Raw genomic sequence first — 26,295 nt, forward strand, 5'->3', positions numbered from 1 at the left:
ACAGCAGTTATGTGAAGCCCCTTTGCTTGTTTGTTTTTTTTTTTTTTGGCTACACCGCAGGGCATGTGGGATCTTACTTCTCTGACCAGGGATCAAACCTGCACCTCCTGCAGTGGAAGCATGGAGCCCTAACCATCGGACTTCCAGGAAATTCCCCAGGCCCCTTTGCTAAGTGCTGTTTCTCAGCTAATCGTCACAGCCCCGTGAGGCTGGGGTTGCAGCACCCAATTTACAGGCAGGGAAACTGAGGCACAGCAAGTGACTCAGTGGAAGCCCTCGGCGCTCCGTGGCAGACTCGGAACATGAATTCAGGTTTACCCGAGTCCAGAGCCTTGGCCTTTGCCCCTGAATTCCCTGTATCCCTGTGTTGCATCCCAAGATTCCAGGACCTGCTGCGTGTCCTAGATCCAGGTGTGCCTGGTCCTGGACGGGGGGGTGCTGCTGGACCCTCCCCAGGCCTGCTGAACCCCCACAGAGGGGGTGACCTCCTAGCCCCCTCCCCAAGTTGGCCATATATGATGGACCAGGTGAAGAAACTCAGAGGTGCAGAGATGGGGGCCTGGGGCCGCCTTCCAGTCTCTCCCTTGTCATCCACTGACAAAGTCACACCCTGTAACCTCCGCCCTCAGAGTCGCTGTTATTGTTGTTCCGTCGCTCAGTTGTGTCCAACTCTTTGCAACCCCATGGACTGCAGCACGCCAGGCTTCCCTGTCCTTCACCATCTCCTGGAGTTTGCTCAGACTCATGTCCACTGAATCGGTGATGCCATCCAACCATCTCATCCTCTGCCGCCCCTTCTCCCGGAGTCGCTGGGAGACACTTTAACCTGGGAGGGGTGGAGTGTGTTTCTTCTCTCCCCACTCCAGTGCCTCCCAAAGGCCCCCAAAGGTAATGAGCCAGAGGCCTCGGCCTCCTCCGCTCTTGAAAACTCACTGCGGCTAACTTCCCTTATGCTCAGGCATCAGGGACCGTGCACCCTGTAAAGTTTGATGGGGGAGGGGACCCAAGCCCTAAAAAGGGCACAGCCCTGGAGGTGGGATTTTGGGGGCGGGGGTGGGATGTCCATCTTGTTTTGGGAGGTGGGCCTGGGCCCAGGAGGTGTGCTGTCAGACAGCGTCAGGACTGCCGAGCTGGGGCGTGCACAGGACCCCGCAGAGGAAATGCGGTCACAACAGCTGTGAGGTGGGTCGCAGGGTGACTCAGTGTCGCCAGGGGCTGGAGGAATGTGACGCCGCAGCAGCTTCCTACAAGGTGCAGATGTCCAGAGCCTGCCTCCTGGGGGTGCAGGCAGTGCCCCAGCCGGGCAGCATCAGGGGTTGGGTCAGTGTTCACCCCTGAACCCTGGACAGGCCCTGGGCGTGACCCCACTTCTGGTTTAGAAATGGGGGTTCATTTTGTCAAAGCACACCCCTCTGACTCTGCTCATGTTTCACCCTTCCGGCAAGCCTCTGAAAGAGGGAGGGTAAGTATCCTTTCTCTTATCTCATTAGTGAGAGAGCTGAGGCCCAGAGAGGGAGGGAGGCTTGCCCGAGGACACACAGCCAGCCTGTGGCTGAGGCTGGAACAGAGCCCGGCCGCCTTTCTGGGGTAGAGCATTTTGGGGTAGAGCATTTCCTGCACCGCTCAGAGCTGTCCAGCATTAGTCGTGTCCGCAGTGACCACAGACAGAGCTACTGTGAAGCTCCAGATGCTGTCGGCATTTTGTCCTCATCGCAGCCTTTCGGGGTCTGTTCTCAGTCTCATTTTACAGACCTTGAAAGGCCGGTCTCAGAGGGAAATTCAGTCAGGCCCCAGACACAAAGGGTGAGGGAAAGAGAAACTTAAGCTTCTCTTAAGTTAGGTAAGGTCCAGCGGGAAGGTCTGGGTGAGGGCGTGGAGAGCCTGCGTCTCCCCTTCTGGGCTGAGACCTGTCCACCACGGGGCCCCTGCTCCCTCCTCCTACCTCCCGCTCCTAAACCCTGGTCAGGCCTGGGAGCGAGGGTCGTGATCTCCTTTGCATTTCCCCCAGATGATGGGGGAACCGCTGAGTAAGCAGCAGCGGGGCCAGAGGCCAAGTTCATGGTGGGACTTGTGGGCTGCCACGTGGCAGGGGCGATTCCGGAGGGAAGGAGGCCAGCAGGGGCCAAGGACGGGCCTCCCCAGAGCTGACGGGCCTCCTGTTTTCCAAACCTGGCCCACGTGGGGAGGAGAAGACAGCAGAAGAAAGGTGGGCGAGGACCCCGGGAGCTCTGTAGGGACAAGCCTGGGGAGGCCTGGGCTGGGATCCATGTGCAAAAGGGACCTTGACCTACAGCCAGCCGTGGGGGCGTGGGCAGCTCCTGAGAGAAGGGGACCTTAAACCCTGGAACAGATGACCGAAGACATGGTCTTCCTGAAGAACTTTCCAAATTGGGCAATGGCTAATGGTCATAGCACTGACATGTGTTGAGTTGTCTTTTTTTTTTTTTTAAATCTTTTTTCTTTCTGTCTAACTAAAAACAAATCCCGCATACAGTATATGAATTCACACACACTGAAAAGATTTAAACAGTAGAAAAGTCTAGACCCGCATTGTCCAGTACGTTAGCCACTAGCCTCATGTATCTGTTTTACAAATTAAATTAATTAAAGTGAAGTAACAGTTGAACTTGGCCGTAGTGCAAATGCTCAAACCAAGGGCAGCTGATGGCGACTGCACTGGACGGTGCAGACACAGGACGTTTCCATCACTGCGTTCAGTTCTTTCAGGCAGCACTGGCTGGACCACGAGCAGGGAAAACCCTGCCAGCTGAAAAATAAATTCTGGAATCAATTTGGTTCCTTTGGACCTGTTTTATGTATTTAACTATGTCTGGGTATTCACCTTTCCCAGACGCAATTATTTCTGGTCTGCCCGGCTCCTTGGCCCTATAAGTATGACTGTAGCCTGCCAGGCTCCTGTATCCACGGAATTCTCCAGGCAAGAATAGTGGAGTGGGTTGCTGTTTCCTGCTCCAAGGGATCGTCCTCACCCAGAGATCAAACCCATGTCTCCCGCATTGCAGGCTGATTCTTTACCATCCAAGCCACCTGTTAGGCCTCATGAGAATGATATTTTGCTTTTTTTCCAAAAGAGGAAACTGAGACTCAGAGAGCTAAGGGACAGGTTGGAACACATTTGTTTTCTAGGCACAGAGGCCCTTTTCTTCCCTCGGTGTGTTCGGGGTAGCTGAGGGGCAACCAGGCTGGGGCTCTGATGATCTTTTCAACTCCCTGCACCGTTTCACTCAGTTGTATGTGAAGGAGAGACCCTGATGGGCACATTGATCTGGGAAGTCTTTCCCCTGGCCATCTTTTCTTCCATTTTAATTGTTTCCTCTGAAATGTTCGTCCATTATTTTCTGATTTTCATAGTAATACACACTCAGTGTAAAAATTTGGAATGTGGAATAACAGTGTCAAGAAGGAGACAGAAATCCCTCAATCCCAGGATTAAGAACCGCTCATGGACCAGTTTATACTCCCACAGGCAGAGCAGGAGCATTCCGTTTCCTCCATGGCCCCAGTCCTTGGTCATGTAGGTCTGCCTCATGACAACTGTTCTCACAGGCTCCTCAAGTTTTAATTCCAGATTCTCTGATTTCTCTGCTCTTGAGAAGCTTTTCAGATGCTCACTGGCCATTTGGATGGTCTCTGTGTTGAGTGCCAGCTCAAGCCTCTTGCCCATTTTTCTATTTGTTATTATTTGTCTTGTTTTTTCCTTATCAATGTGTAGAAATTCTATGTATAATCTAGTTCTGAGCACTTTGTGTTACAAGTATCTTCTCCCACACAGGGCATAAATTTCACTGTCTTGATGGTATCTTGATAAACAGTCTTCATTTTAATGCAGTCAAACTTAAAATTTTATTTAAGGTTGAGGTGTGTGTGTGTGTGTGCACCGTTTTAAGAAGTCGCTTTTCCATCAGATTATGAAAGTATTCTTTATTTTCTTCTAGAAGCTTTTTGTTTGTTTGTTTTGCTTTTTACATTTTATCAGAACAGAGTCTTCCTGGAACTGATTTTTGTATAAGCTGTGAAGAATGGATCACGTTTATTTTTTTCCCATGCAAATAGCTAGTTGTCTCAGCACATTTTGTTGCAAAGTTTGTCCTTTCCTCAATGTTCTACTGTGACCATATGTACCTCAAGTGACTGTGTTGGGGGATCTATTTCTGAACTTGTCTTGTCTAGTCCACTGACCTATGTGCCTGTCCCTGCCCCAATACCATACCTTCTTCATCACTGTAGCTCTATCATAAGTCTTGATTTCCAGCAGCCCAAATCCTACCCCCTCCTCAAGTATGTCCTGGATGATCTTGGCACTTTTCACAGAACACTTTTGGGGTTCTAATTGGAATTGCACCGATTCGTTCAATCAGTTTGCATAGGATTCATACCTTGAGAGTGTTAAGTCTTCCGCTCTGTGGACGAGATCTGCCCTCCGTCTCTTTCTTGTATTGTATGTTTATAATGTTTAATAATCATACATTGTGAATAAGAGTCTGGAGGGATTTCGCAGGGTGATTAAGAACACAGACTCTGAGATGGCCAGGGTTCCAGTCTCAGCGTGCCACTTTCTGTAGCTTCAGTGAGTTGCTTAATTTCTCTGTGTCTCAGTTTCCCCCTCTGTAAAATGGGAGCAATAACCGGCGTTATCTTGTAGGGTCATTTGAAAAAGTCAACTTAGTTAATGTATGTGAAGCAGTTAGAGCAATGCCTGGCACAGAAATCTCTGGAAACATTATTTATGTTTGAGTAGGTAAAACATTTGCAGGATTCAAAATAAAAATATATATTTTAAAAGTTGTGATTTTTTTCAAATGGTTTAGGATTGAAAGGACATCTTTATAGAGGTTAATGCCGCAGGCTGCATCAAGGCTTTTTCTGCACTATTTCAATATTTTCATGTTTCTTGAATGAAAAAAAAATTAAATGAAATAGTCTTCCCACCTTTGCCCCCCACGTGCCTGTTCCCACCCCTGCCCCACGAGTTGTTAGTTTCTTGTGTGTTCCTTCAGAGTGACTTTTTGCAAATACAAATAAGCCTTTTTTTTTTTTTTCCCAACAAGGGAGCACAGTCTAGACGCTCTTCTGTACTTTGCTTTTGTCACTTAAGGACATATCCTGAAAACCTTTCTGTGTCAGTATGCAGAGAGCTTCCTTGTTCTTTTTCTTTTTTTAAGTTGCATAGTATTTACAGAGGCCTTATGTTTGTTGATTTGTTGCTGTTGTTTAGTCACTAGGTCGTCCGTCTGACTCTTTTGCGACCCCGTGGACTGTAGTCCACTGGCTCCTCTGTCCATCGGATTTTCCAGGCAAGAATACTAGAGTGGGTTGCCATTTCCTTCTCCAGGGGATCTTCCTGACCCAGGGATTGAACCTGCATCTCTTGCATTGACAGGTAGATTCTTTACCACTGAGCCACCCCAAGAAGGCACAGTTCTCTAGATCTGCATGTACAGAACTCAGCTCAGTTTCACATCTGAAACCCCGTTAACGAGAATTTTTTTTTTCAAAGTTCCAAACTGCTTTGATCGTTTTTCAGATGGGTGATATTGTCCCATGGTTGAAATCCAAAAGGTGCAAAAGGATGTACGGTATTTATTTCTGATCGTGCTGGGTCTTTGTTGATGCATGGCTTTTCTCTAGTTGTGGCAAGTGGGGGCTACTGTCTAGCTGCAGCGTGCAGGCGTCTAGCTGCAGCGTGCAGGCTTCTCACTGCAATGGCTTCTCTTGTTTCAGAGCACGGGCTCTAGGTATTCCATCTTCAGTATTTGTGGCTCCCAGGCTCTAGAGCACAGGCTCAGTAGTTGTGGTGCACGGGCTTCGTTGCTCTGAGGCATGTGAGATCTTCCTGGACCAGGGATGGAACCCATCTCGTGCATTGGCAGGTGGACTCTTTACCACTGAGCCACGAGGAAAGCCTGGCATCAGAGCACCTTAACGTGCACGTATCACAGAGATGCACAGGGCCTGTCCATCACCCTCGGTGACTTGGGTTCTTGTCCCCACTGCTTTCAGCTTCAGTCTCAGCCAGAAGTTGGTACCCCAAATTCTGTCTTCTCTAGTAACCACTTCCATGTTCAGTGAAATTTCCCAGGAGTTTTTAAGGGGGCGGAGGGAGGGAGGGAATGTCAGTGCTTTTTCACTGTGTGTGGCTATTATTGTAAGTATTATTGTGAAAAGTCTAGAATGGTGTCAGTCCATAGTAGATGCTCAATAAATTACTGGATGAATGAATGTATGATAATAACCTCAATGAATGTTTGCTGTATGTCAGGCACTACCCTCAACAATTCCGTAAGGCAGTAATGCTTATGTTTCCCATTTTAAATGTGAGGAAATTGGGACAGAATTGTTTGGTCATGTGCCAAGGCCACCATGCTGGAATTCCAACCCAGGCTGTCTGGTTCCCAAGCCCATGCTTAAACTGCTAGTCGACATACCCCTCAAGGCCTAATCGCACATAGCACTGGGGCCAGAATGGGTACCATCACCTATGAAGCAGGTTCTGACGGCAGTGGACAGTCCTAGCCTAGGCTGGGATTGGGGGAGGGAGGTCAGCAGGATGAGCAGGCTGACCTGCCCATCAGGCTGGGTTCAAGGGACTGGCTGGGGTATGGAAAGAGACTGGGACCCGTGAGCCAAAGGTTATAGAGGGAGAATGGAGGAACTGTCCCCCAGTTCTGGGAAGGCTGTGGGCATCAGGCAGGCAGCCCGGGAGGCAGGGCTGGGAGCCAGGTGGGCCTGACACACACCGGGCAGCAGAGGCCTGCAGCACACAGGTGTGGAAAGTTTGAAGGCCGTGGACCCGCTCGATCCCTTGATGTGGGCTGTGACGTGCGAGCTGAGACAGCCAGACCTGTTCTCAGCACTTCCGGGGCCCGGAAGACTTGCTTGAGCTGACTTCCCCTCGGTGAGGCTGTGGGCAGGGGCCCTCCAAGTCTGGTCCCAGCTTCCCAGGGGGCACCCACCGAGGGTCGGGGGCTTAAGCTGCACCCTATGCCCTACCTCATCTCAGAAGGCCTTTTGGTCTCCCAGTGAGGAGACACCTAGGGAACTCTCTCACAACAGATCCCAGGCACCGTTCTTGGAGCCCCAGTGACTGTGGGAACCCACCAGGGCCTCATGCAGTTATCTGGCCCATGGAACTGGGCTGGAAGCATTGGTTGAGCATTTGCAGATTATATACATGCGAGCAATGCTGATTCTGCGACTAGCTGCCTCTCTTCCGTCTCCACGTGATTCCAAAGGCTGGGCCAGAGGTGGAACCAGGCGGCAGCTGTGGCTCAGCTTTCACAGGTCCAGGAAAAAGCATTTGGTGGAGCGGAAGCCACAGAGAAGCTGGCCTGGCTGCCTACCTTCTCTCAGACTGTCTGCTGGGCCAGAGCCAGTCTGGCTTGGCAGAGAGACTTCAGATGGTATGAGCTAGGGGTCTGCGCATCACGGAATGCATAGTGCTGGAAGAAACCCCAGTCTCAGGTCTCATCCACGCTCAGACAATGCATAGCCCAGTACCCAGCCCGTGGCTGACAACAGTAGGCGATCCCAGCAGACTTTCTCTACCGAGCCTTTAGTGTAATAGTCTGGGCAGCTGCTGCCCATCAACTGGAGTTCACAGGGAAATTCAACCTACTTGCCATTCCAAATCTACAGCAGTCTTCTCATTTTACTGAAGAAGCCGCTGAGCCTGGAGATGGGAAGTGAGTGAGTGGCCAAAGGTCTCAGCGTGAACAACACAACCAGACCATGGTCTCTTGAGTCTGAGCTGTGTCATTTCCTTTGTGTTGTCCCTGTTATCCTGATGAAAACAGTATCTGCATGTAATTACTCATCTCCTAAGCTCTTTTTGTCTCCTTTCATCTCCACATTGTGATCCCAACCTCAGAATTCAAAAGAGTTGCCCATAGTTCCCCAAGAATGTTGTATACGTAGCTGCAGAAAAGCTGAGCTGTCTTAGGTCATGTTAACAGGAGTAGACTATCTAGATTGAGAGAGGTGATGGTCATGCTCCTTTGTGAGCTGCTCAAACCACACCTGGGAGATTATTTCCTAGCTTGAGACTCTGCATTTCAGAGGTAGAAAGACAGAAGGATACTCAGCACACTCAGGAGGATAAAAACAGTACAATGAAGGGGTTCAAAACCACTCCATAATTTATGGTCAATTGATTTTCAACAAGGGTGCAAAGAAAATTCATTGGGGAAAAAATAATCTTTACAACAGACGCTGCTGGGACAACAGGATCAGTTCAGTTCAGTTCAGTCACTCAGTCGTGTCTGACTCTTTACGACCCCATGAATCGCAGCATGCCAGGCCTCCCTGTCCATCACCAACTCCTGGAGTTCACTCAGACTCACGTCTATCGAGTCAGTGATGCCATCCAGCCATCTCATCCTCTGTCTTCCCCTTCTCCTCCTGCCCCCAATCCCTCCCAGCATCAGAGTCTTTTCCAATGAGCCAACTCTTCACATGAGTTTTAGCATCATTCCTTCCAAAGAACACCCAGAGCTGATCTCCTTTAAAATGGACTGGTTGGATCTCCTTGCAGTCCAAGGGACTCTCAAGAGTCTCCTCCAACACCACAGTTCAAAAGCATCCCCAAAATGCAAAAGGAGGAGGTTGAACCCTATCTCACATCATATGCAAAAATTAATTCAAAATGGAACAAAGACCTAAGTGTAAAAGAAGAAAACAGGGGTAAATCTTCATGATCTTGAATTAGATGTTGGTTTCTTAGCTATGACACGGAAAGTACAAGCAACCAAAGAGAAAATAGGTAAATTGGATCTCACCAAAATTAAAAACTTTTGTGTTTCAAAGGACACTGTCATCTTTTTATCAGGAAAATTAAAAGACAACCCACAGAATGGGAGAAAATATTTGCAAATCGAACACTTTATATAAGGCACTTAAACATAGGATATATAAAGAACTTACAACTCAATAATAAAAAGATAATCTAATTCAAAACAGGCAAAGAATCTGAAAAAAAATTTTTCTAGAGAATATGTACAAATCATCAATCATTAAGATTCTCAGTGTAGTTTTACATCAGAGAAATATAAGTCAAAATCACGATGAGACATTCACTGAACTTTTGTGATGATTGTCTCATGATGTGAGTTAGCCAGATCATTATTCTGTACACCTTACACTTATACAATGATGTATGTCAGTTATATTGCAGTAAAACTGGAAGAAAGAAACACAGTGAAATACAACTTTATACCCACTAAGATGGCTATAACAATAAAGATAGCTAATAATGGGGCTTCCCTGGTGGTCCAGTGGCTAAGACTCTGCGCTCCCAGTGCAGGGGCCCTGGGTTCAATTACTGGTTAGGAAACTAGGTTCCGTGTGCCACAACTAAGAGTTCTCACACTGCCACTAAAGATCCTACATGCCTCAGCGAAGAGCGAAGATCCCACATGCTACAACTAAGATTCAATGCAGCCAAATAAATAAATAATAAATATTTCAAAATGATAATAACAAGTGTTGATAAGAATGTGGAGAAATTGGGACCCCCCCTGCCCCGCACTGTCAGTGGGATGTAAATTCTTTAGCCATTTTGGAAAAACATCCTGGCAGTTCTTCACTTGCTAAATATAGTTACTGTGAAAGTTGAGCGATTCTTTGTGGCCCCATGGACTAAACAGTCCATGGAATTCTCCAGGCCAGAATACTGGAGTGGGTAGCTGTTCCCTTCTTCAGGGATCGAACCCAGGTCTCCCACCTTGCAGGCGGATTCTTTACCGACTGAGCCACCAGGGAAGCCCAAGCCAACAGCGCCTAGTAGTCCCAGGAGTTCTCCCATCCAAGTACTAACCAGGTCCGACCCTGCTTAGCTTCCAAGATCAAATGAGATCTGGAGCATTCAGGGTGGTATGGCCGTAGACAGAGTTACCGTATGACCCAGCAATTCTAGTCTTAAGTATATACCCAAGAGAATTGAAAACAATGTCTCTACAGAAACTCATACATGAATATCAGTGGCGTTATTCATAAAGGCCCCAAAGCGGATCAACCCAAATATCCATCAACTAATGGGACAAGTACAAATGGTATGTGCATACAATGGAATACTATTTGGTGCTAAAAAGAAATGAAGCACTGGAGCTTCCCTGGTGGTTCAGTCGTAAAGAATCCACTTGCCAGTCCAAGAGACGTGGATCTTCTCGGGCCGAGAAGATCCCATGTGCCGTGGAGCAACTAAGCCTGTGTGCCACAATTACTGAGCCTGTGCTCTAGAGCCCAGGAGCTGCAACTCCTGAGCCCACGTGCCCTGGAACCCGTGCTCCACAGAAAAGAAGCCCTCACACCACAACTAGAGAGTAGCCCCCACTAGCTGCAACAGGAGAAAAGTCCGCACAGCAGCAAAGACCCAGCATAGCCAAAAATAAATAAATAAAATTTTAAAGAAAGGAAGAAAGGACTGATGTATTACATAAGTCGTGACAGCGTGAAAGTGAAAGGGTTAGTGGCTCAGTCGTGTCCGACTCTTTGCCGCCCCATGGACTGTAGACCACCAGGCTCTTTTCTCCATGGGCTTCTCCAGGCAAGATTACTGGAGTGAGTTGCCATGCCCTTCTCCAGGGGATCTTCCTGATCAGGGATCGAACCTGGGTTTCCTGGATTGCAGGCAGATTCTTTACTGTCTGAGCCACCAGGGAAGCCCAGGTGAACCTTAAAAACATGCCAAGTGAAAGAAACCAAACATAAAAGACCACATACTGTGTGATTCCGTATGGGAAATATCAGAAGGCAAACCTACAAAGACAGAAAATGGATTGGTGGTTGACACCGGCTGGGGCATTAGGAGGAATTGGGGAATGACAGTTAATGAGGACAGGATTCCTTATTGGGATGATGAAGATACCCTAAAATGAATTGCAGTGATATTTGCATGATTCTGTGATTGTACTGAAAACTATCTCAGTGTACACCTTAAAATATTACTAGAAAGCAAAGCACTCCGTATGCAAATTCATGGAGACTGTGTGTAAACCAATGTGTGGCTCAGTGTCAGACACAGGGGAAAAGTTAAATGTTACCTGTAGGTGCCATAAGGAGAGGGGGGCTGATCAACCTGGAGAAGAGCTGACCCTAGGGCATCAGCGGAGATGTGTTGGCCTTCTCTGCGTAGTTGAAGGGCTGCGTGGGGATGGGGCATGTTGTCCCTGTGGCCTTATAAGGGGTAGAAAAAGAAACAAGAGGAAGGATTCAGAGGAACAGATTTCATCCCAATAGAAATCGAGGACTGGTTCTCAGAATGACTTGCCCAGTGAGGTAGTGAGCTCCCTCACATTAGAGGTCTTCAAACAGATATAGCTACGTATTGTGATGGTATAGAGAGTTCCCAGTGTTAGGGGAACCTCTGAGGTAGAGGACAGCTGATAGGCTTACAAAGTCTTGTTCAATATTCAGAAATTTTAAGATAGTTGTTAAATCATCGATAACTTCTTATTAGCAATGATGGGAATACTTACAGCCATGGCAATCCTCATTCACTATACGTCAGGACTTTTTTTTTTGTCGTGGACAGGTGCTTAATAGCACGTCACTGATCCAAGCCAGCTGCTCCAACAGGTCTTTTGGAGTGCTTGTTACTCAGCAGAACGTGGGTCCACTCACCCACGTGCAGCGAAGTCAATCTACGAACACCAGCTTGTAGTGAAGGAAAGTACAGCATTTTCTGCAAGTGGCAAGCAAACAGCATGAGCAGTTAGTGCTCAAAAGGCAGACCCGAAGTTCCCAGTGGCTTTCAGGGAGAGGTTTTAAAGGCAATATAAGGTGAGAACAGCAGCTCAGGGACATTCTTCTGATTGGTTGGTGGTGAGGCAACAGGGTGATGTTTTGGGAATCTTCATCAACCTGGTTCCAGCCAGTCTGGAGTCTCTGTGCTCATGGTCAGCCATGTAGTGACCATCCTTTACCTGGGTGGCTGATGTTAGTTTCTGCAGAACAACTCAAAGATATGCATCAGACTGTTCTGCGTATCCCTTAGGGAGGGACTAGGACACCTTTTTTTAACCACTGGACTGCTAAGTTGTCATTGCTTTTCTTGATGGACTGCTGTCCTTTTGTTTCTACATTCCCTCGCTTCCCTAATTACTGACTACTTAAGTCTGCTCTTTGGAACTCAGGGAAGGCCTAGGAGATCAAAGCCTTTTTCTACAAACAAGAAACGGCACAGCAAGGGGCTTTTGTACCAAGGAAGGCCCCAAAGTGTCCTACTTGGTTTCGGTTCCCCCTTTTCTTTGATAAACCTCAATCCTGAGGGGAACAGGGGCAGGCCAAGAAAAGGAATCAAGTTTTGGATAAAGAGGTTAATCATAAACCCAGTGGGGCAACTCAGTTCCCGGGGGGCTTGGTTTCATGGTCATCCACCCCCAAAATTCCCAGATTCTCCTCCTTCACCAGTGGGTTCACCTTCCCTGCCCTGTCCCAGGATCTGATGAGCCTTGACTTCTTCCATGAACGGTCGTGAGCTCTTCATCTCATCTAGGAGTTACCACTTAAGTGTCTACTGTGGCTGAGTTCTTCCTTACCCTGTCCCATGACCTCTGAGGCAAGTGGTGTAGATGAAAGAATTAATCAATAATTGATCTAGGGGCTTCCCTGGTGGCTCAGCAGTAAAGAATCCGCCTGCCAGTGCAGGGGACTCGGGTTCAATCCCTGGTCCACGTGCTGTAGGACAACTAAGCCCATGCACCACAGCTACTGAGCCCACATGCCCAGAGCCTGTGCTCCGCAACGAGAGAAATCACTGCAGTGAGAAGCCTGAACGCTGCAACAAAGAGTAGACCCCGCTTGCTGCTACCGGAGAAGGACCTCGTGCAGCAACGAAGACCCAGTGCAGCCAGAAATAAATACGTCTTTTAAAAAAATAGTTGATCTAGAAAGAAATGAACATTTTTATTTGCACCGACCTGAGCATTATAATCCAGGAGACTGTCTTTCAGAAAGCTCTGAGAATTGTTCCACCCTTTTAGAGGTCAGAGCCCAGGAATGAAGTTTTTGAGAAAAGGCCATACTCAAGTTATTGACAGGTTACACAGTTCAGATCTGCACTACAAAGTGTGTAGCGGGTCATGGGTCCTCGTGGCCCCTTACAAAATTAAAGAAGGAATGTTGTCACCTAGGGAGGTTTGCTTAATGGGGGTTGAACAACACACACTAAGGGGGAGGGAGGAGGCTCAAACCAGCAAGGAAAACATTTATGTTTAAATTTTCTCATCTCGGGCTTCCCTGGTGGCTCACTGGTAAAGAATCTGCCTGCCAATGCTGGGGACATGACTTTGATCCCTGGTCTGGGAAGATCCCACATGCCTCAGAGCAACTAAGCCCATTTGCCACAACTGCTGAGCCCACGTGCCACAACTCCAGAGCCTGTGCCCTAGGGCCCGTGCTCCATGACAAGAGAAGCCACTGCAATGAGAAACCCCTGCACCGCAGCTATTAGTAGAGAGTAGCCCCCATTCACCGCAACTAGAGAAAACCCCGTGCAACGATGACCCAGCACAGCCAAAAATAAATAGATCGGGTTATTTTAAATTTTCTCATCTTGCTCTAAAATATGAGTTTTAATTTCATCAGTGGCCTAGGCTCCCTGTTTACAGTGGGGGACACTGAGCCCAGAGTGGATGTTTGTTCATAGCACCGGGGCCTCGGAAGGAGTTCTCCCAGCTCCAGATACCTGCCGCCAGTCTTGAATGTTCCCGTTGGCATCTTCATCTTCACCTGTAGTCAGAACTCCAAGCTGTCACTCACTCTGGCATCAGCTGCTGCTCCTTGGCCCAAGTCTTGTGGCTGCCACAGTGTGGAGACACAGTCCCAGTGACCTTCTCTGGCTTCTGCTCTGCTGATGCAGCTGTCAGAAGATTTTCCTTAAAGTCCCCCAGGGCCTGATTCTTTGGATGGACTCATCTTGATTACCTTTCAACACAGGCCCTCAGGCTCCAGAACGGTCTTAAAAATGCCAAAGAAAACAAACAATGGGAGTCATCCTAGAGGAACTGGCCTGGCAGAAGGGACAGGCTTAGGTGTTCTTGTTGCAGAGAAGAACCAGTTCTGACTCCATGTTGGAACCGTTTCTTTGACTTGCTTTTCATTGCTGCTGTTGTTATGTGCATGCTCAGTCACTTCAGTCGTGTCCTACTCTTTACCACCCCATGGACTGTAGCCCTCCAGGCTTCTCTGTCCATGGGATTCTCCAGGCAGGATTACTGGAGTGGGTTGCCATGCCCTCCTCAAGGGTGTCTTTCCAACCCAAGGATCAAACCCGAGTCTCTTATGTCTTCTGCATTGGCAGGCAGGGTCTTTACCCCTAGCGCCACCATTATAACAATACATAATGGCCTGCCTCAGAGGACCCTGCCCCTCTGCCTGACTGTTGGACTGTATGTGTGTGTAAGTCACTCAGTTGTGTCTGACTCTTTGCAACTCCATGGACTGTAGCCTGCCAGGCTGCTCTGTCCATGGAATTTTCCAGGCAAGAATACTGGAATGGGCTGTCATTCCTTTGTCCAGGGGATCTTCCCGACCCAGGGATGGAATCCCAGTCTCCTGCATTGCAGGCGGATTCTTCACCATCTGAGTCACCAGGCAAACTCAATTGTTGGACTAATTGTTAGCCTTTTGTTCAGCTTTTAGGAAGATAATCTGACCCTGCCCACCTGTGAACCGCTGCGGGAAAGAAGAGATTAACACACCCCTTCCACAGGCTGGCTATTCCGGAGATGTTTTGTAAGACTGATGGCCCTTTCTTTGTGTCAGTACTTCACTTCCTCATTGCTTCCCCCTCTCTGTTCTGCCTTTTGACTTTAGTTCCTCACTGCTTCTCTCTGGTTCTATAAAAGAAGCTGGCATCCAGACCCGACAAATGGTCATTTTGAGACATTAGTCTGCCATCTTCTCTGTCAGCCGGCTTTCTGATTAAAGGCATATTCCTTCTCTCAACACTTCGATTCATCGGCCTGTCTTGCGGCAAGCAGAGCGAGTTTGGACTCAGTAAAGTCCTAAGACCCCCACTCTACAACGCCTGGGCTTGTGGCAGGTTCTGGAGGACCTTGGGAGAAGATGCATGTTTCTGACATTTTAAAAATAAATAAGTCATTGCAGAACTGGCCAAAGCCTCCTTCACACAGTTCCCAGATTCCATTTTCTTCCAGCTCCTCAGAGGTCACCACTGTCCTGGATTTGGTGTGCCTGTGTATTTACAGAAAACATAGAACTATTGTGTACACTTTTACACTTTATATAAGTGTTTTCATTCCTTCTGTAATTTGCTTATTTTATTCAACATTGGAATTTTGTTTTGTTTGATTTTAAAACTTCTTAACTTTTTCTTTTAAAATAACTTCAGACTCCCAGAAAAGTTACTGGAGTAGTACAGTGAATTTCTGTATTACAGTCTTCAGTCAGATTTACCAATTATGAACATTTTATCACATCTGTTGGTTTTCTCTTCTTCACTTTTTCTGAACTGTGTGAGAGTAAGTTGCAAGCATTGTGCTTCTTTACTTGCATATATGTCTGTGAATATTTCCCAAACATGGACATTCTCTTACATAACCTCAGCACAAGGATCAATATCAGGAAATTAACATCAATGCAACTGACAGGATTTTGAGATTTCACCCAATAGCAATTGGTTCCTACCTTTTAGCAGCTGTGTGATAGTCCAGGGTGGAAGAATCACAACTTATTTATCATTTTCTCATGTCTGTTTCTCATGGATGGACATTGGTTGTTCCCATTTTCTCTCATTATTATCAATTGTCTCCTTATGCCTGTGTGTGTCCTGGGAGTGGGGCTGCTGGGGCCTGGCTACAGCACCCCTCTTTTAGATTTTGACAGTCTTTCAGAGCAGGTGCAACTGTTTCTGTTCTCATGGGGGTGCTTTTCCTCCTTGGTGTGCTGGTGGCATTCAGGGGGCTGAGCAGTGGGTTCTCACCTATCCCAGGCCATTTCTCATGTTGGCATTCGTAGGAGAAACAGGGCAGGACCACATGTGTGGTTAGGCCAGCTAGAGTGGTGACATATGTGAGGTGTTCTTGGGTGCCAGATGCTGCTTCGTGCACATTACACGTGGCAGGGCTTACCAGCTCCATTGCACAGATGAGAAAACTGAGGACCACAGAGGTTAAACATCTCACCCTGGGTCACATGGCCAGATGTGGCAGGGCTGGGCCCGAGACTGCTTGAGTCCTAGTTTTCATCATGGGGCTACGTGGAATGTGAAATGACCACCACGTCTCTAATTGTAGTGAGAAAGTGGGTGGGGACAGCCATGAGTGACTACCCCCCACCTCCCCAGGGTGTGTCAAGGCTCAGCTGGTTCTCCAGGATCAGACACGAGGAAAACACCCCTGGGGCCTCTGGACAGTTTTGCCCCAGCTTGAGAAATAGCTGTCACTTCAAAAGGAAGGAGGCTTTGGACTTCTGGAAGCTCAGCTTGGGCCTGGGAGCCCCACTGGGCAATTCAGTTATGGCTCTTAGAAGCTTGCTGTCAGTCACTCTCGGGATAATAGGAGTGTGCGCATCTCATCCTCTCCACTCCCGAGGGAAATCCCCTTGCCTGTTACACTTCTCATTTCACAGAAGAGGAGACTGGAGGTGAGTGTGGCTGGACAGGCAAATAGAGTCAGTGCAGAGCTGGCTTGGCAGTGTGTGAAATGACCACCAAGCCGGCTCAGGAGATCCCAAAGCCACCAGCTCTCCACCCTACATGCATTTATGTGACAAACCAGTGTAAATCAAACACATTGATTTAAGATGATTTTAATCATAGAAGTAATGCATAATTGGCATAAAAATTTGAAACAGCCCCTCTGTGTGCACTTCTCAGAAATAACAGTTCTTAATCCAGTACTTTGGCCACCTCATTTCCGCTCATTGGAAAAGACTCTGATACTGGGAGGGACTCGGGGCAGGAGGAGAAGGGGACGACAGAGGATGAGATGGCTGGATGGCATCACTGACTCGATGGACGTGAGTCTGAGTGAACTCCGGGAGTTGGTGATGGACAGGGAGGCCTGGCGTGCTGCGATTCATGGGGTCGCAAAGAGTCGGACACGACTGGCGACTGAACTGAACTGAACTGAACTGAATGATGTCATACAGAGCCTTCAGGACATTATTTCTGTGTATGTTTATATTTCTCTGTCTCTGTGTTTATATAAATTCCAAATGGGTCCACAAACTTTGCTGCTGCTGCTGCTGCTAAGTCGCTTCAGTCGTGTCCGACTCTGTGCGACCCCAGAGATGGCAGCCCACCAGGCTCCCCTGTCCCTGGGATTCTCCAGGCAAGAACATTGGAGTGGGGTACCATTTCCTTCTCCAGTGCATGAAAGTAAAAAGTGAAAGTGAAGTCGCTCAGTTGTGTCCGACTCCTAGCAACCCCATGGATTGCAGCCCACCAGGCTCCTCCATCCATGGGATTTTCCAGGCAAGAGTACTGGAGTGGGGTGCCATTGCCTTCTCTGCCACAAACTTTAATGAGCACTTTCTTTGCCAAGTACTATAAGGATACATATACATGGGAAGTTTTTAAAGTTTCTTCAAGAACTAGAGTAGTGTAGAGGTTATTATCCCAGACTCTGGGTTCAGATTGTCCAGATTTGAAGCCCAGCTCTGCCACTTAGAGGCTGTGTGACCTTGGGCCTCCCTGATGGCTCAGCAAGCAAAGAATCCACGTGCAGTGCAGGAGCCCCAGGAACCTTGGTTTTGATCCCTGGGTGGGGAAGATCTCCTGGAGAGGAAATGGCAACCCACTCCAATATTCTTGCTGAAAAATCCCCATGGACAGAGGAGCCTGGCGGGCTACAGTCCAAAGTATTGCAAAGAGTCAGACATGACTGAACACACGTGCACAACCTTGGATGAGTTGTTTAACCTTTCTGTGCTTCAGTGTCCTCATCTTTACATGAGACTACCAGGTAGATCGGAGAAGGCAATGGCACCCCACTCCAGTACTCTTGCCTGGAAAATCCCATGGATGGAGGAGCCTGGTAGGTTTCAGTCCATGGGGTTGCTAGGAGTCGGACACGACTGAGCGACTTCACTTTCACTTTTCACTTTCATGGATTGGAGAAGGAAATGGCAACCCACTCCAGTATTCTTGCCTGGAGAATCCAGGGACAGAGGAGCCTGTGGGCTGCCGTCTATGGGGTCGTACAGAGTTGGACACAACTGAAGTGACTTAGCAGCAGTAGCATCAGGTAGATATGTTAGTTTCCAAGAGCTGCAGCAGCAAGTCATCACGAACCTCGCAGCTATTAAGAATAGAAATGTATTTTCTCATGGTTCTGGAGGCCAGAAGTTCAAGACCAAGGGGTCAGCAGGGTTGGTTCTGTCTGGAAGCTCTAAGAGAATAGGGCCATGCCTCTCTGCAGCCTGTGGTGGTAGCCGTCAATCCTTGGTATTCAAAACTCCTAACTCTACTTTCTTCCCTGCCTTCTTGTATCTCTGTGTCTGTCTGGGGGGCTGCTGCATGCAGGATCTTAGTTCCCTAAACTAAGAATCCCTGCCTCCTGCAGTGGAAGCTCAGAGCCCTAACCACTGAAGCCAGAGGATTCCTCTGTGTTTTTCTATGAGAACACCTCTCATTGAATTTAGGGTCCACCCTAAATCCAGAGAGCTTCCCTGGTGGCTCAGACAGTAAAGAATCTGCCTGCAATGCAGGAAAGCTGGGTTTGATTCCTGGGTTGGGAAGATCCCCTGGAGAAGGGAATGAACCCACTCCAGTATTCTTACCTAGAGAACCCCATGGACAGAGGAGCCTGGCAGGGTACAGTTCATGAGGTCGCAAGGAGTCGGACACAACTGAGCAACTAACACTAAATCCAGAATGATGTCATCCTTAATTACATCTACAAAGATCCTTTTTCCAAGTGAGGTCACATTTGCAGGGGCTGGGTGCTAGAATTTGGATCAGTCTCTCTGGGGGACACAGTGCTAGCCACTCCAGTAGGCGTGAGGATGACTGTGTGCCACGGGCTATTGGGGATGAACAGGCACGTTGCTGCCCTTACTGGCATTTCCAGGCCCCGCCCCTCCCACCCTGGCCCCTCCATGTCGTCTGTGTGCTCACCCCCTTGTACGGAGTGATCGGGCCATCCCATGACACTGACTGCTGGGCCCAGGTCTCTTTCTCTCAGTAGACTCACTTGGTCCTGGAGTGGGGGCCCGGTCAGGACTGCGGGTGGGACGGAGCTGGCCTTTTCTCAGTCCTCCCCTTCCATCCCACACTCCCCCGCCATCCCCCGAGTTCCGGCCAAGTCTGCACAAGGGGGCCTTAGTTCTCCTTCCAGTGATGCGTCATTGGAACTTTCTGAGCTGCTTCCCCAGGGCCCACACAGGCAGCCCAAGGCCAGCACCCTTGTGAGCTGGGAACTAAGGGGCCTTCTCCCAGACAGGCAGCATCCAGCCAGGGCCCCGCACCCTTAGCTGACCCCACACCCAGGTGGGCCCCTCGGGTGGCCTCTCCACCCCAGAGCAGGGCTTTCCTTTCTCCTCACCAAGGTTTAATAGGCCCATGACTCAATGCAGGCAGCATGCCAAGGTGGACACACCATGCCAAGTCCCTCCTTCCTCTGGATGCTGGTGAGAAGGTCCCCAAATAAGCCAGGATGCTGAGCCCAGGCCTGGTCCCTTTGGCCCAGGGCAAGGGTTTTTCCTGGTGTCTGGCCACCCTGCACCTGGGTGGGGCAGCCTGGGTGTCCTCGGACAGCCCACCCCTTGAATTGAAAGGCTGTTAGGACTGCTGATTAGAGCCGATCTGTTTCTCCTGTGCAAGCAGAAGGGAAACAAGTCATGGAAGGATTTCTCTTTTTGGTGGAATTGCCCTCAAGTGTCTGGGCTCATTATTTTGTGCTAACAGTGCCATTCATTACTCTGGGTTCTGGTGGCTGCCTTCGCAGAGCCCTCAGCTGGAGCTTGGCTGGTGAGCAGGAGGGTGTGGGTGCTGGGGTGGTTGACTGTGCCAGCAGATGACATATTGGCTGTCGCGTGGGCTTAGTGATGGTCCCTCAAAGTCAGAGCTGGTGTGGCCAAGCTGTTTAATGACCGTGATCATGGCAGTGCAACAGCCTGCATGATGCTGGCTCAGGGTGTTCGCACCTCTGCCATCCTGCTCGAGCCCGACAGTCCAGCCTGGAGCTCCAGCATCAGCTCCAGCATTTAATAGTCACAAGTGGGCATCCAGAGAGCTCAAGTGACCTGAGGCTCAAGGTCATCAGGGACTCAGAGGGTAAGGGGCGTCTTCCTGGCCCCATTACCCTTCCTTACTTGGCTTGGTCAGAGCAGGTGTCCCTGCCACTCTGTCCCTCCAGGGCTCTGCTGCTCCTGTGACCTGGTGCAAGGCCCAAACCTCCCCCAGACTCAGCTGCTCCTTCGCTAACTTATAGTCCTTGCTGTAGCCTTTGAAACTTAGAGTTTCCACTCCAAGCCTCCGATCCTACCAAGCCACCACTTAGAGGGCCCTGAGCAAACCCTTGTTACTTCCACCCTCGATCACCCAGAGGGGAAGGAGAACATTGAACAACTTGGACAATTCCTGGAAAGCAGCATCTTAAGAGCCTTTGGCCTCTTGAGCATTTAGTGTGAGTGGCCACACGTAGCCCCTTCAGTGCTCATGTCTGGAAGGTTTCTGCAGTAACCCCAGGTCTTATTTGTCTTTTCACCGGCACTAGCTGAGCTCAAGTTATAAAAAGGATCCTCCAAGTTATTTGTTTCTGTGCCCCAAAATTGGCTTTTTTGTTCATGTCAAGCCATGGTTCCCTGGCACTTGAACTTGAACTGGGCTCAGATATTGACTTGGGTCCAAGATGAGTGCAATACACAAAGGTGTGCCCCACTCGAAATGTGCTGGGTCCTAAAATCAAGGCTGCAATGTGGGAGAACTATAGTGAGAAGAGGAAAATAAGAATTCCAATTAGCGAGTTGGAAAGAGAAACAGTAGCTAGCATTTCCTGAATTGTGTGCACTCTGCCAAGTTCTTGACAAATGTCCCATCAAATTTTCACAACTATCCTATGAAGTATTTTTATACACGTGAGTAAATGGAAGCCCAGAGAAGTAAAGGATCTGGCCAGAGATCACACAAGCCTAGGGCTTGTAGTGCATCAGGCAGCCTTCTTCTGAATGGGCCCTGAAGGATGGGAAAACTTTATCCCCAGTGGTTTGTTATAAAAAATATACTAGACATACAGAAGAGTCAAAATAATTTTGGAGTAAGCACTTACCCTTGATGTTTTTGTTTATTCCTCTGTCTCTCCACCTTATTTTTTCTTCTGCATTTTGAAGAAACTTCTGGACACCCCAGAATATTTAGCACATATATCACTAACTAGAGTTCAGTATTTCTTTATGGTTCTTTTTTATTGTTTTGGTATAAAATTTGCATATAATAAAATGTAAATATACTTAGCTAAGTGTACCAGCTGAACTTCATATAAATGGATACATAGCATATGTATTTTTTGGCATCTGGCTCCTTTCTCTCAGCAGTGTTTTTGAGGTTTATACACGGGATGGTGTATATCAGTGGTTCCTGTTCGTTGTTGAATATTTTCCCACTGTGTGAGGTACCCCCGTCTGTTCATTCTCTGATCGATGGATGTCTGGACCAGTTTGGGGCTATTAGGAATAAAGCTGATATGAACACTCAAGGAGAGGTCTTTTCCTTTTGCCTTTCTTTTGGGTACGTATCTATGAGTGGAATGTCTCAGCCACGGGGCAGGTGTATATGAAAGCTGACTTGAAAAGACTGCCTTTTTTCAAAGTGGTTGTACCAATTTGCATTCCCACCAATAAAGCATGCGCGTTCTGTTTACTTCCCGTCCTTGCCAACATGTGATGTTATCAGTCGTTTTAATTTTAGCCATCCTAGTGGTTGTGTCGTGGTATCTTGTTGTGGTTTTAATTTGCATTTCCTTAATGACTAATGATGTCGAGCACTTTTTACCTGCTTCCTGGACATGTCTTCTTCTTTGAAGCATCCTCAAAGCCCCTTTAAAAATTAATTTGTGTGATCTCTATCAGATACATGCTTTGCAAATATTTGCTCCTAGCCTGTAGTTTGAGTCTTTAAGGGGTTTTTTTTTTTTGAATCTTCATTTTCTTCATGAGGTGTGTTCATGGGCACAAGTTTCAATGTTTATATGACTAACTTATCCATCTTTTCCTTTTTCTTTATTACCATAAAGGAAATAAATGTTTGCCTCCCTGTTGAGAGGAAGTCACAGAGAATCTGGAGGTACTGCAGGTAGACAAAATAGCTGGAGCAAGAGTGTCAAGGGCGGATGTGCAGGTTTGCAGGGGTGGTGGACAGCGGCCTCCTTCTGTGCGCTGGGGGCTCCAAATGGGAATGCCTCCAGTATCAGGGACTGGATTGGACTCTTCCATCAGTGGGAGCCATTGAGAGTTTTAGAGCGGGGCAGCGACATGATCACAAAAGGAGAGATGACACAGTCCCTTTGGTGCTGGAGCCTGGGGCAGAGTTTCTACTTGGTCACCCTGAAAGCAGCAGCCTGTACCTCAAGATGCAGGTGGGACTGCTGGGGGCTGGGGATAGGGGATTGGGTTCATCTCTGTGGGCCCAGAGGCCAGCCAGGCCCCACCACATCTTAACCAGTCCATTTCTTCTTGCCAAGAAAGCCCAGGGGCTGGTGAGAGCAAATTGCTAGCCAGAAGCCCAGGGCAGGTGCTTATATATGTGGATTTAGAGGCGACTCTCCAAGTAGATCCAGAATCCTTAGAGAGACACCCCCCAGCCCCCCGCTCCCTGACCTCACCTTCTCCCACCCTCACCCTTCTACCTCCTGCCACCCCCAGGCTTCCTCGTGGTTCCTCCTGGACCAGGCAGCTCAAGCCTGCTGCTCGAGGCCTTTGGTGCCCCTGAGTCTGGAATCTTTTCCCCAGCTGTCTGCATCCAGATGTTACTCAGTCTTTTCAATGAGGGCTCCCCTGACCCCAGCCCTTTGCTTGCCTGGCCAGTGCTCAGCACCATCTAACACAGCAGGGCACCCCTTCACCTTGTCTGTGGCCTGACTCCTCTTCCAGAGATGAGGGGTTTTTCTCCTTTTCAAACTGTTTTGTTCTCTGCTCTAACCCCATGCCTGAAACAACATCTGGTGTGTTCAGGCCCTCAGAAAATATTCATAGTATAAATGAATTCAAGGCGAACTTTCTCATTTCTTTCAAAGTTTGTTTGATCTTGGTTCCACAAGAGAAAATGGGGACCCTTGTCCTGAAAGTCCAGGTCCTGCCTAGGCCACCTGGCAAATAGAGGAGTCTTCCAGGCCACTTCTCCCCATTGTACAGATGCAAAAACTGAGGCCCTAAGAGGGAACAGATGTTCTCACAGGCTTCACTAAGCAACCTAAGCCTAGTTAGTGGCAGAGAGGAAATGGGAGCCAATTGCTCTCCCTCCAGTGGCTGTTAGAGTCCTAATTGGCCTCTGAGGGGAAGCCTGGGGCCAAGCAAGAAGATTTTAGGATGATTATAAAGCCTTTTGGTGCCAGAAGATATTTTTGTGCTTCCAAGGAAGGCTAGAAGAACCTAGAAGACCAAGAATGTGTATTTCTGGGTGATTCTGGCCTCCGCTGTCTTTACTGCTTTCCCAGAGGAGATGTGGACCATACTTCGGGGTCTGGGAAGAGGTCATGTCCGAATGAGCTGGGCTGCCCTGCTCTCAAACTCTAAATGAGACCCAATTCCACAGCCTGTAGATGCCCCCCAGCTGTCCCTCCCAGCCCCATGACGCCTGCAGCTGCCTGGACACTCCTGTTGGCCTGGTGACCTGGCACACTCTTATGTGGACCCAGAGGAGAAATTCATAAGAACCCCTGACACACGCAGCTTCCAGGGAGGGAGGGCGGGCTTCTAGAAGGATTTAGGAGTGAGGAGCATCAGAAGAGGGAATTTTCAGTACACTGCCTTTGCTGGATCTCTTACTATACATATCTTTCTAGTCTGGTCTCTGCAAAATCCAGCACAACTGGACCCGTTTAACCTCACTTTCCCAGCCTCCCCACCACCCAGAGAACCACCAGGACCCCCGCCCTCCCCTCTAGGGAATGCTGTTCTCTCATCAGGACTCCTGGGTCCCCCATGTCCTCTGACCTCAGCAAATGGTTCCACTTTTCTGTGCCTCTAGCAGGGCTCATCCTACCCCACCCCCAGGCAGCTCCTTAACAGCAGATGCCAACCTGATCTCTGGTGCCCTTCGCCAGCATCTCAGGGATACAGGATGAAGGAGAGGCACCAGCTGCATCTCCCTGGTTTTATAACTACCCCTTTCTGTCTGATTAAGGTTTTCACCCCTGGGAAGTCCCTGGTGGTCTGGTAGCATAGGACTCCATGCTTCTACTGAAGGGGGCACAGGTTTGATCCCTGGTCAGGGCGCAGCTAAAAAACAAACAAACCCTGAGAGATTTCGTTCCTCAGGTAGCAGGCAAACAGACCACACAGCCCTACCCCCGACTCAGAATTTGAGGCACCAAGATGCTCTTCCTCCTTTTCTGGAATCAAACTCACGTGCGTGTGTGTGTAGGGGGTCGGGTGGAGCAAGCGTGTTGTGGAGAGCCTGGAATCTCTTGGGCCGGTCCTCTACTTGCCCTGCCATTTTTCAGGCCTGTGATGTTCCTCCTTTCCCAGGGGCCCTGACCTGTTACATCCTCATCCTGAGGATTGGCTGGGAGAGAGACAGGGAAACCTGGAAATGTCTGTATCAGCACATCTAACCGAAATACAACGCAAGCCCCTTATGTAGTTTTACACTTTCTGGTAGTCACACTCAAAAAGGAAAAAGAAAGAGGTGAAATTAATTTTAATGATGTTCTATCTCAGTATGTCCAAAAATGATCATTTCAATACACAATCAATGTAAAATATTATTAATGAACTATTTTGTGGTCTTATTTTTTTCATACCAAGTCTTTGAAGTCCTGTGTGTATTTTACACTTACAGTGAGTCTTAGTTCAGACAGCTCAAGAGTTGGTATGACTAGTGGCTATCATACTGGACAGCACAACTGTCTTGATCTGGGTGATGGTTACTTGGGTGCAGACATATGTCAAAGTTTGTCTAATTGTATATTAAAGACTAGTGCATTTTACTGTATGTAAGTTACACTTCAGTTAAGAAGTTGTTGTGTTTTTTTAATTCTCTTCAGGTCTGTGCTCAGATGCCATTGTTTTCATGAACCCACCCTGGGTTGGAATTGGCTCCTTCCATTGCACTGTCCTCCTGCTATGTTAGTCTGATCTTGTGCTACAGCTCTTTGTTTCTGTGTATGTCTTACTCATTTTAAGTGCCTTAAGGTGAAGATCATGGTTTGTCCATTTTTTAATTCCCCAAAAGGCCCTGGCTATGCAGATGCTGAATAAGCAAGCATGATTTATTCAATCCAATAAGAATTGAATCCCCATTTGTTGTCAAGTCCTCTCTGGACCTGCGTCAGGATGCGCTGATCATTCTATTCTGTTCGCAGTCCTATTCCAGATGTTGGCAAAGGAGAAAGACAGGAAGAGGAGGAGGAAGATGGCGTGGGGCCCGGCCTGCCAGGCACTCTGAAGAACTGCCTTCCTCGCCGGGACTTCAGCGTCCTGGAGAAACTCGTCAAGACATGCCCGGTGTGGCTGCAGCTGGGTCTGGGCCGGGTGGAGGCGGCCAGGATCCTACACCGGGAGGCGGCCGGGGTGAGTGGGGTGGTCTCTCCACCTCGTGGCCGGTGGGCGGGTACAGCTGTAAGGAGCTGCTCCAGCTCCCACGGAAGTAGCTGCCCTCTGCCTGCACGTTTGCTCTCTTTTTAGGATTATCAGCGTTCCAACCAGAACTCAGGATTGAGGGACTGTTGGGCCGTCTGGTTTCTGCCTTGGAGAGCAAGTGTCCCGCTGCCGAGCCTCGGGCAGCGTGGCCAGCGGGGTGTGTCTGGACACTTGGGTGTCCCAAGCAGGACTGGCACTTCGAGAACTCAGCCAGGCATCCAGGGACTAGAGAGTATCAGAGCCCGAGGAACCCGAGAAATCATTTTACATCTGCCTTATTTTACATGTGAGGACGAGGGGCTGTGTGATAGAATTGAAAGGTTTCTCTTGTTTGAGTGGTTTTTTTTAGTGGGGGGGTTTTGAGTCAGGCTCTGTGAGTTGGGAAATGGCTTAAATTTTCTGAACCTCACTTTTCTCTTTGAAATGGGGCCATTAATAGTATTTTCCTCCCCATGGTATAAACATCACAGAGGAAGATAGATAGGTACATGATAGAATGTGAGTCAGAGCTCATCA

At 48.6% G+C, this 26,295-nt stretch overlaps 1 protein-coding gene across 1 annotated transcript in view; it reads left to right on the plus strand.

The window, feature by feature from the left end:
• The first annotated feature begins 742 nt into the window (after window positions 1-742).
• RIN3 (Ras and Rab interactor 3) overlaps window positions 743-26,295 on the plus strand; it is a 120,105-nt gene continuing 94,552 nt past the window's right edge. The window contains exons 1-2 of the mRNA XM_010836202.1: window positions 743-1,462; window positions 25,503-25,710. Coding sequence (XP_010834504.1) covers window positions 1,425-1,462; window positions 25,503-25,710 — 246 coding nt within the window. The 5' untranslated portion in view covers window positions 743-1,424. The remainder of the gene's footprint in view (window positions 1,463-25,502; window positions 25,711-26,295) is intronic.

This window comes from Bison bison, unplaced genomic scaffold, assembly GCF_000754665.1.
Source record: "Bison bison bison isolate TAMUID 2011002044 unplaced genomic scaffold, Bison_UMD1.0 scf7180017864061, whole genome shotgun sequence".
NCBI lineage: Eukaryota > Metazoa > Chordata > Mammalia > Artiodactyla > Bovidae > Bison > Bison bison.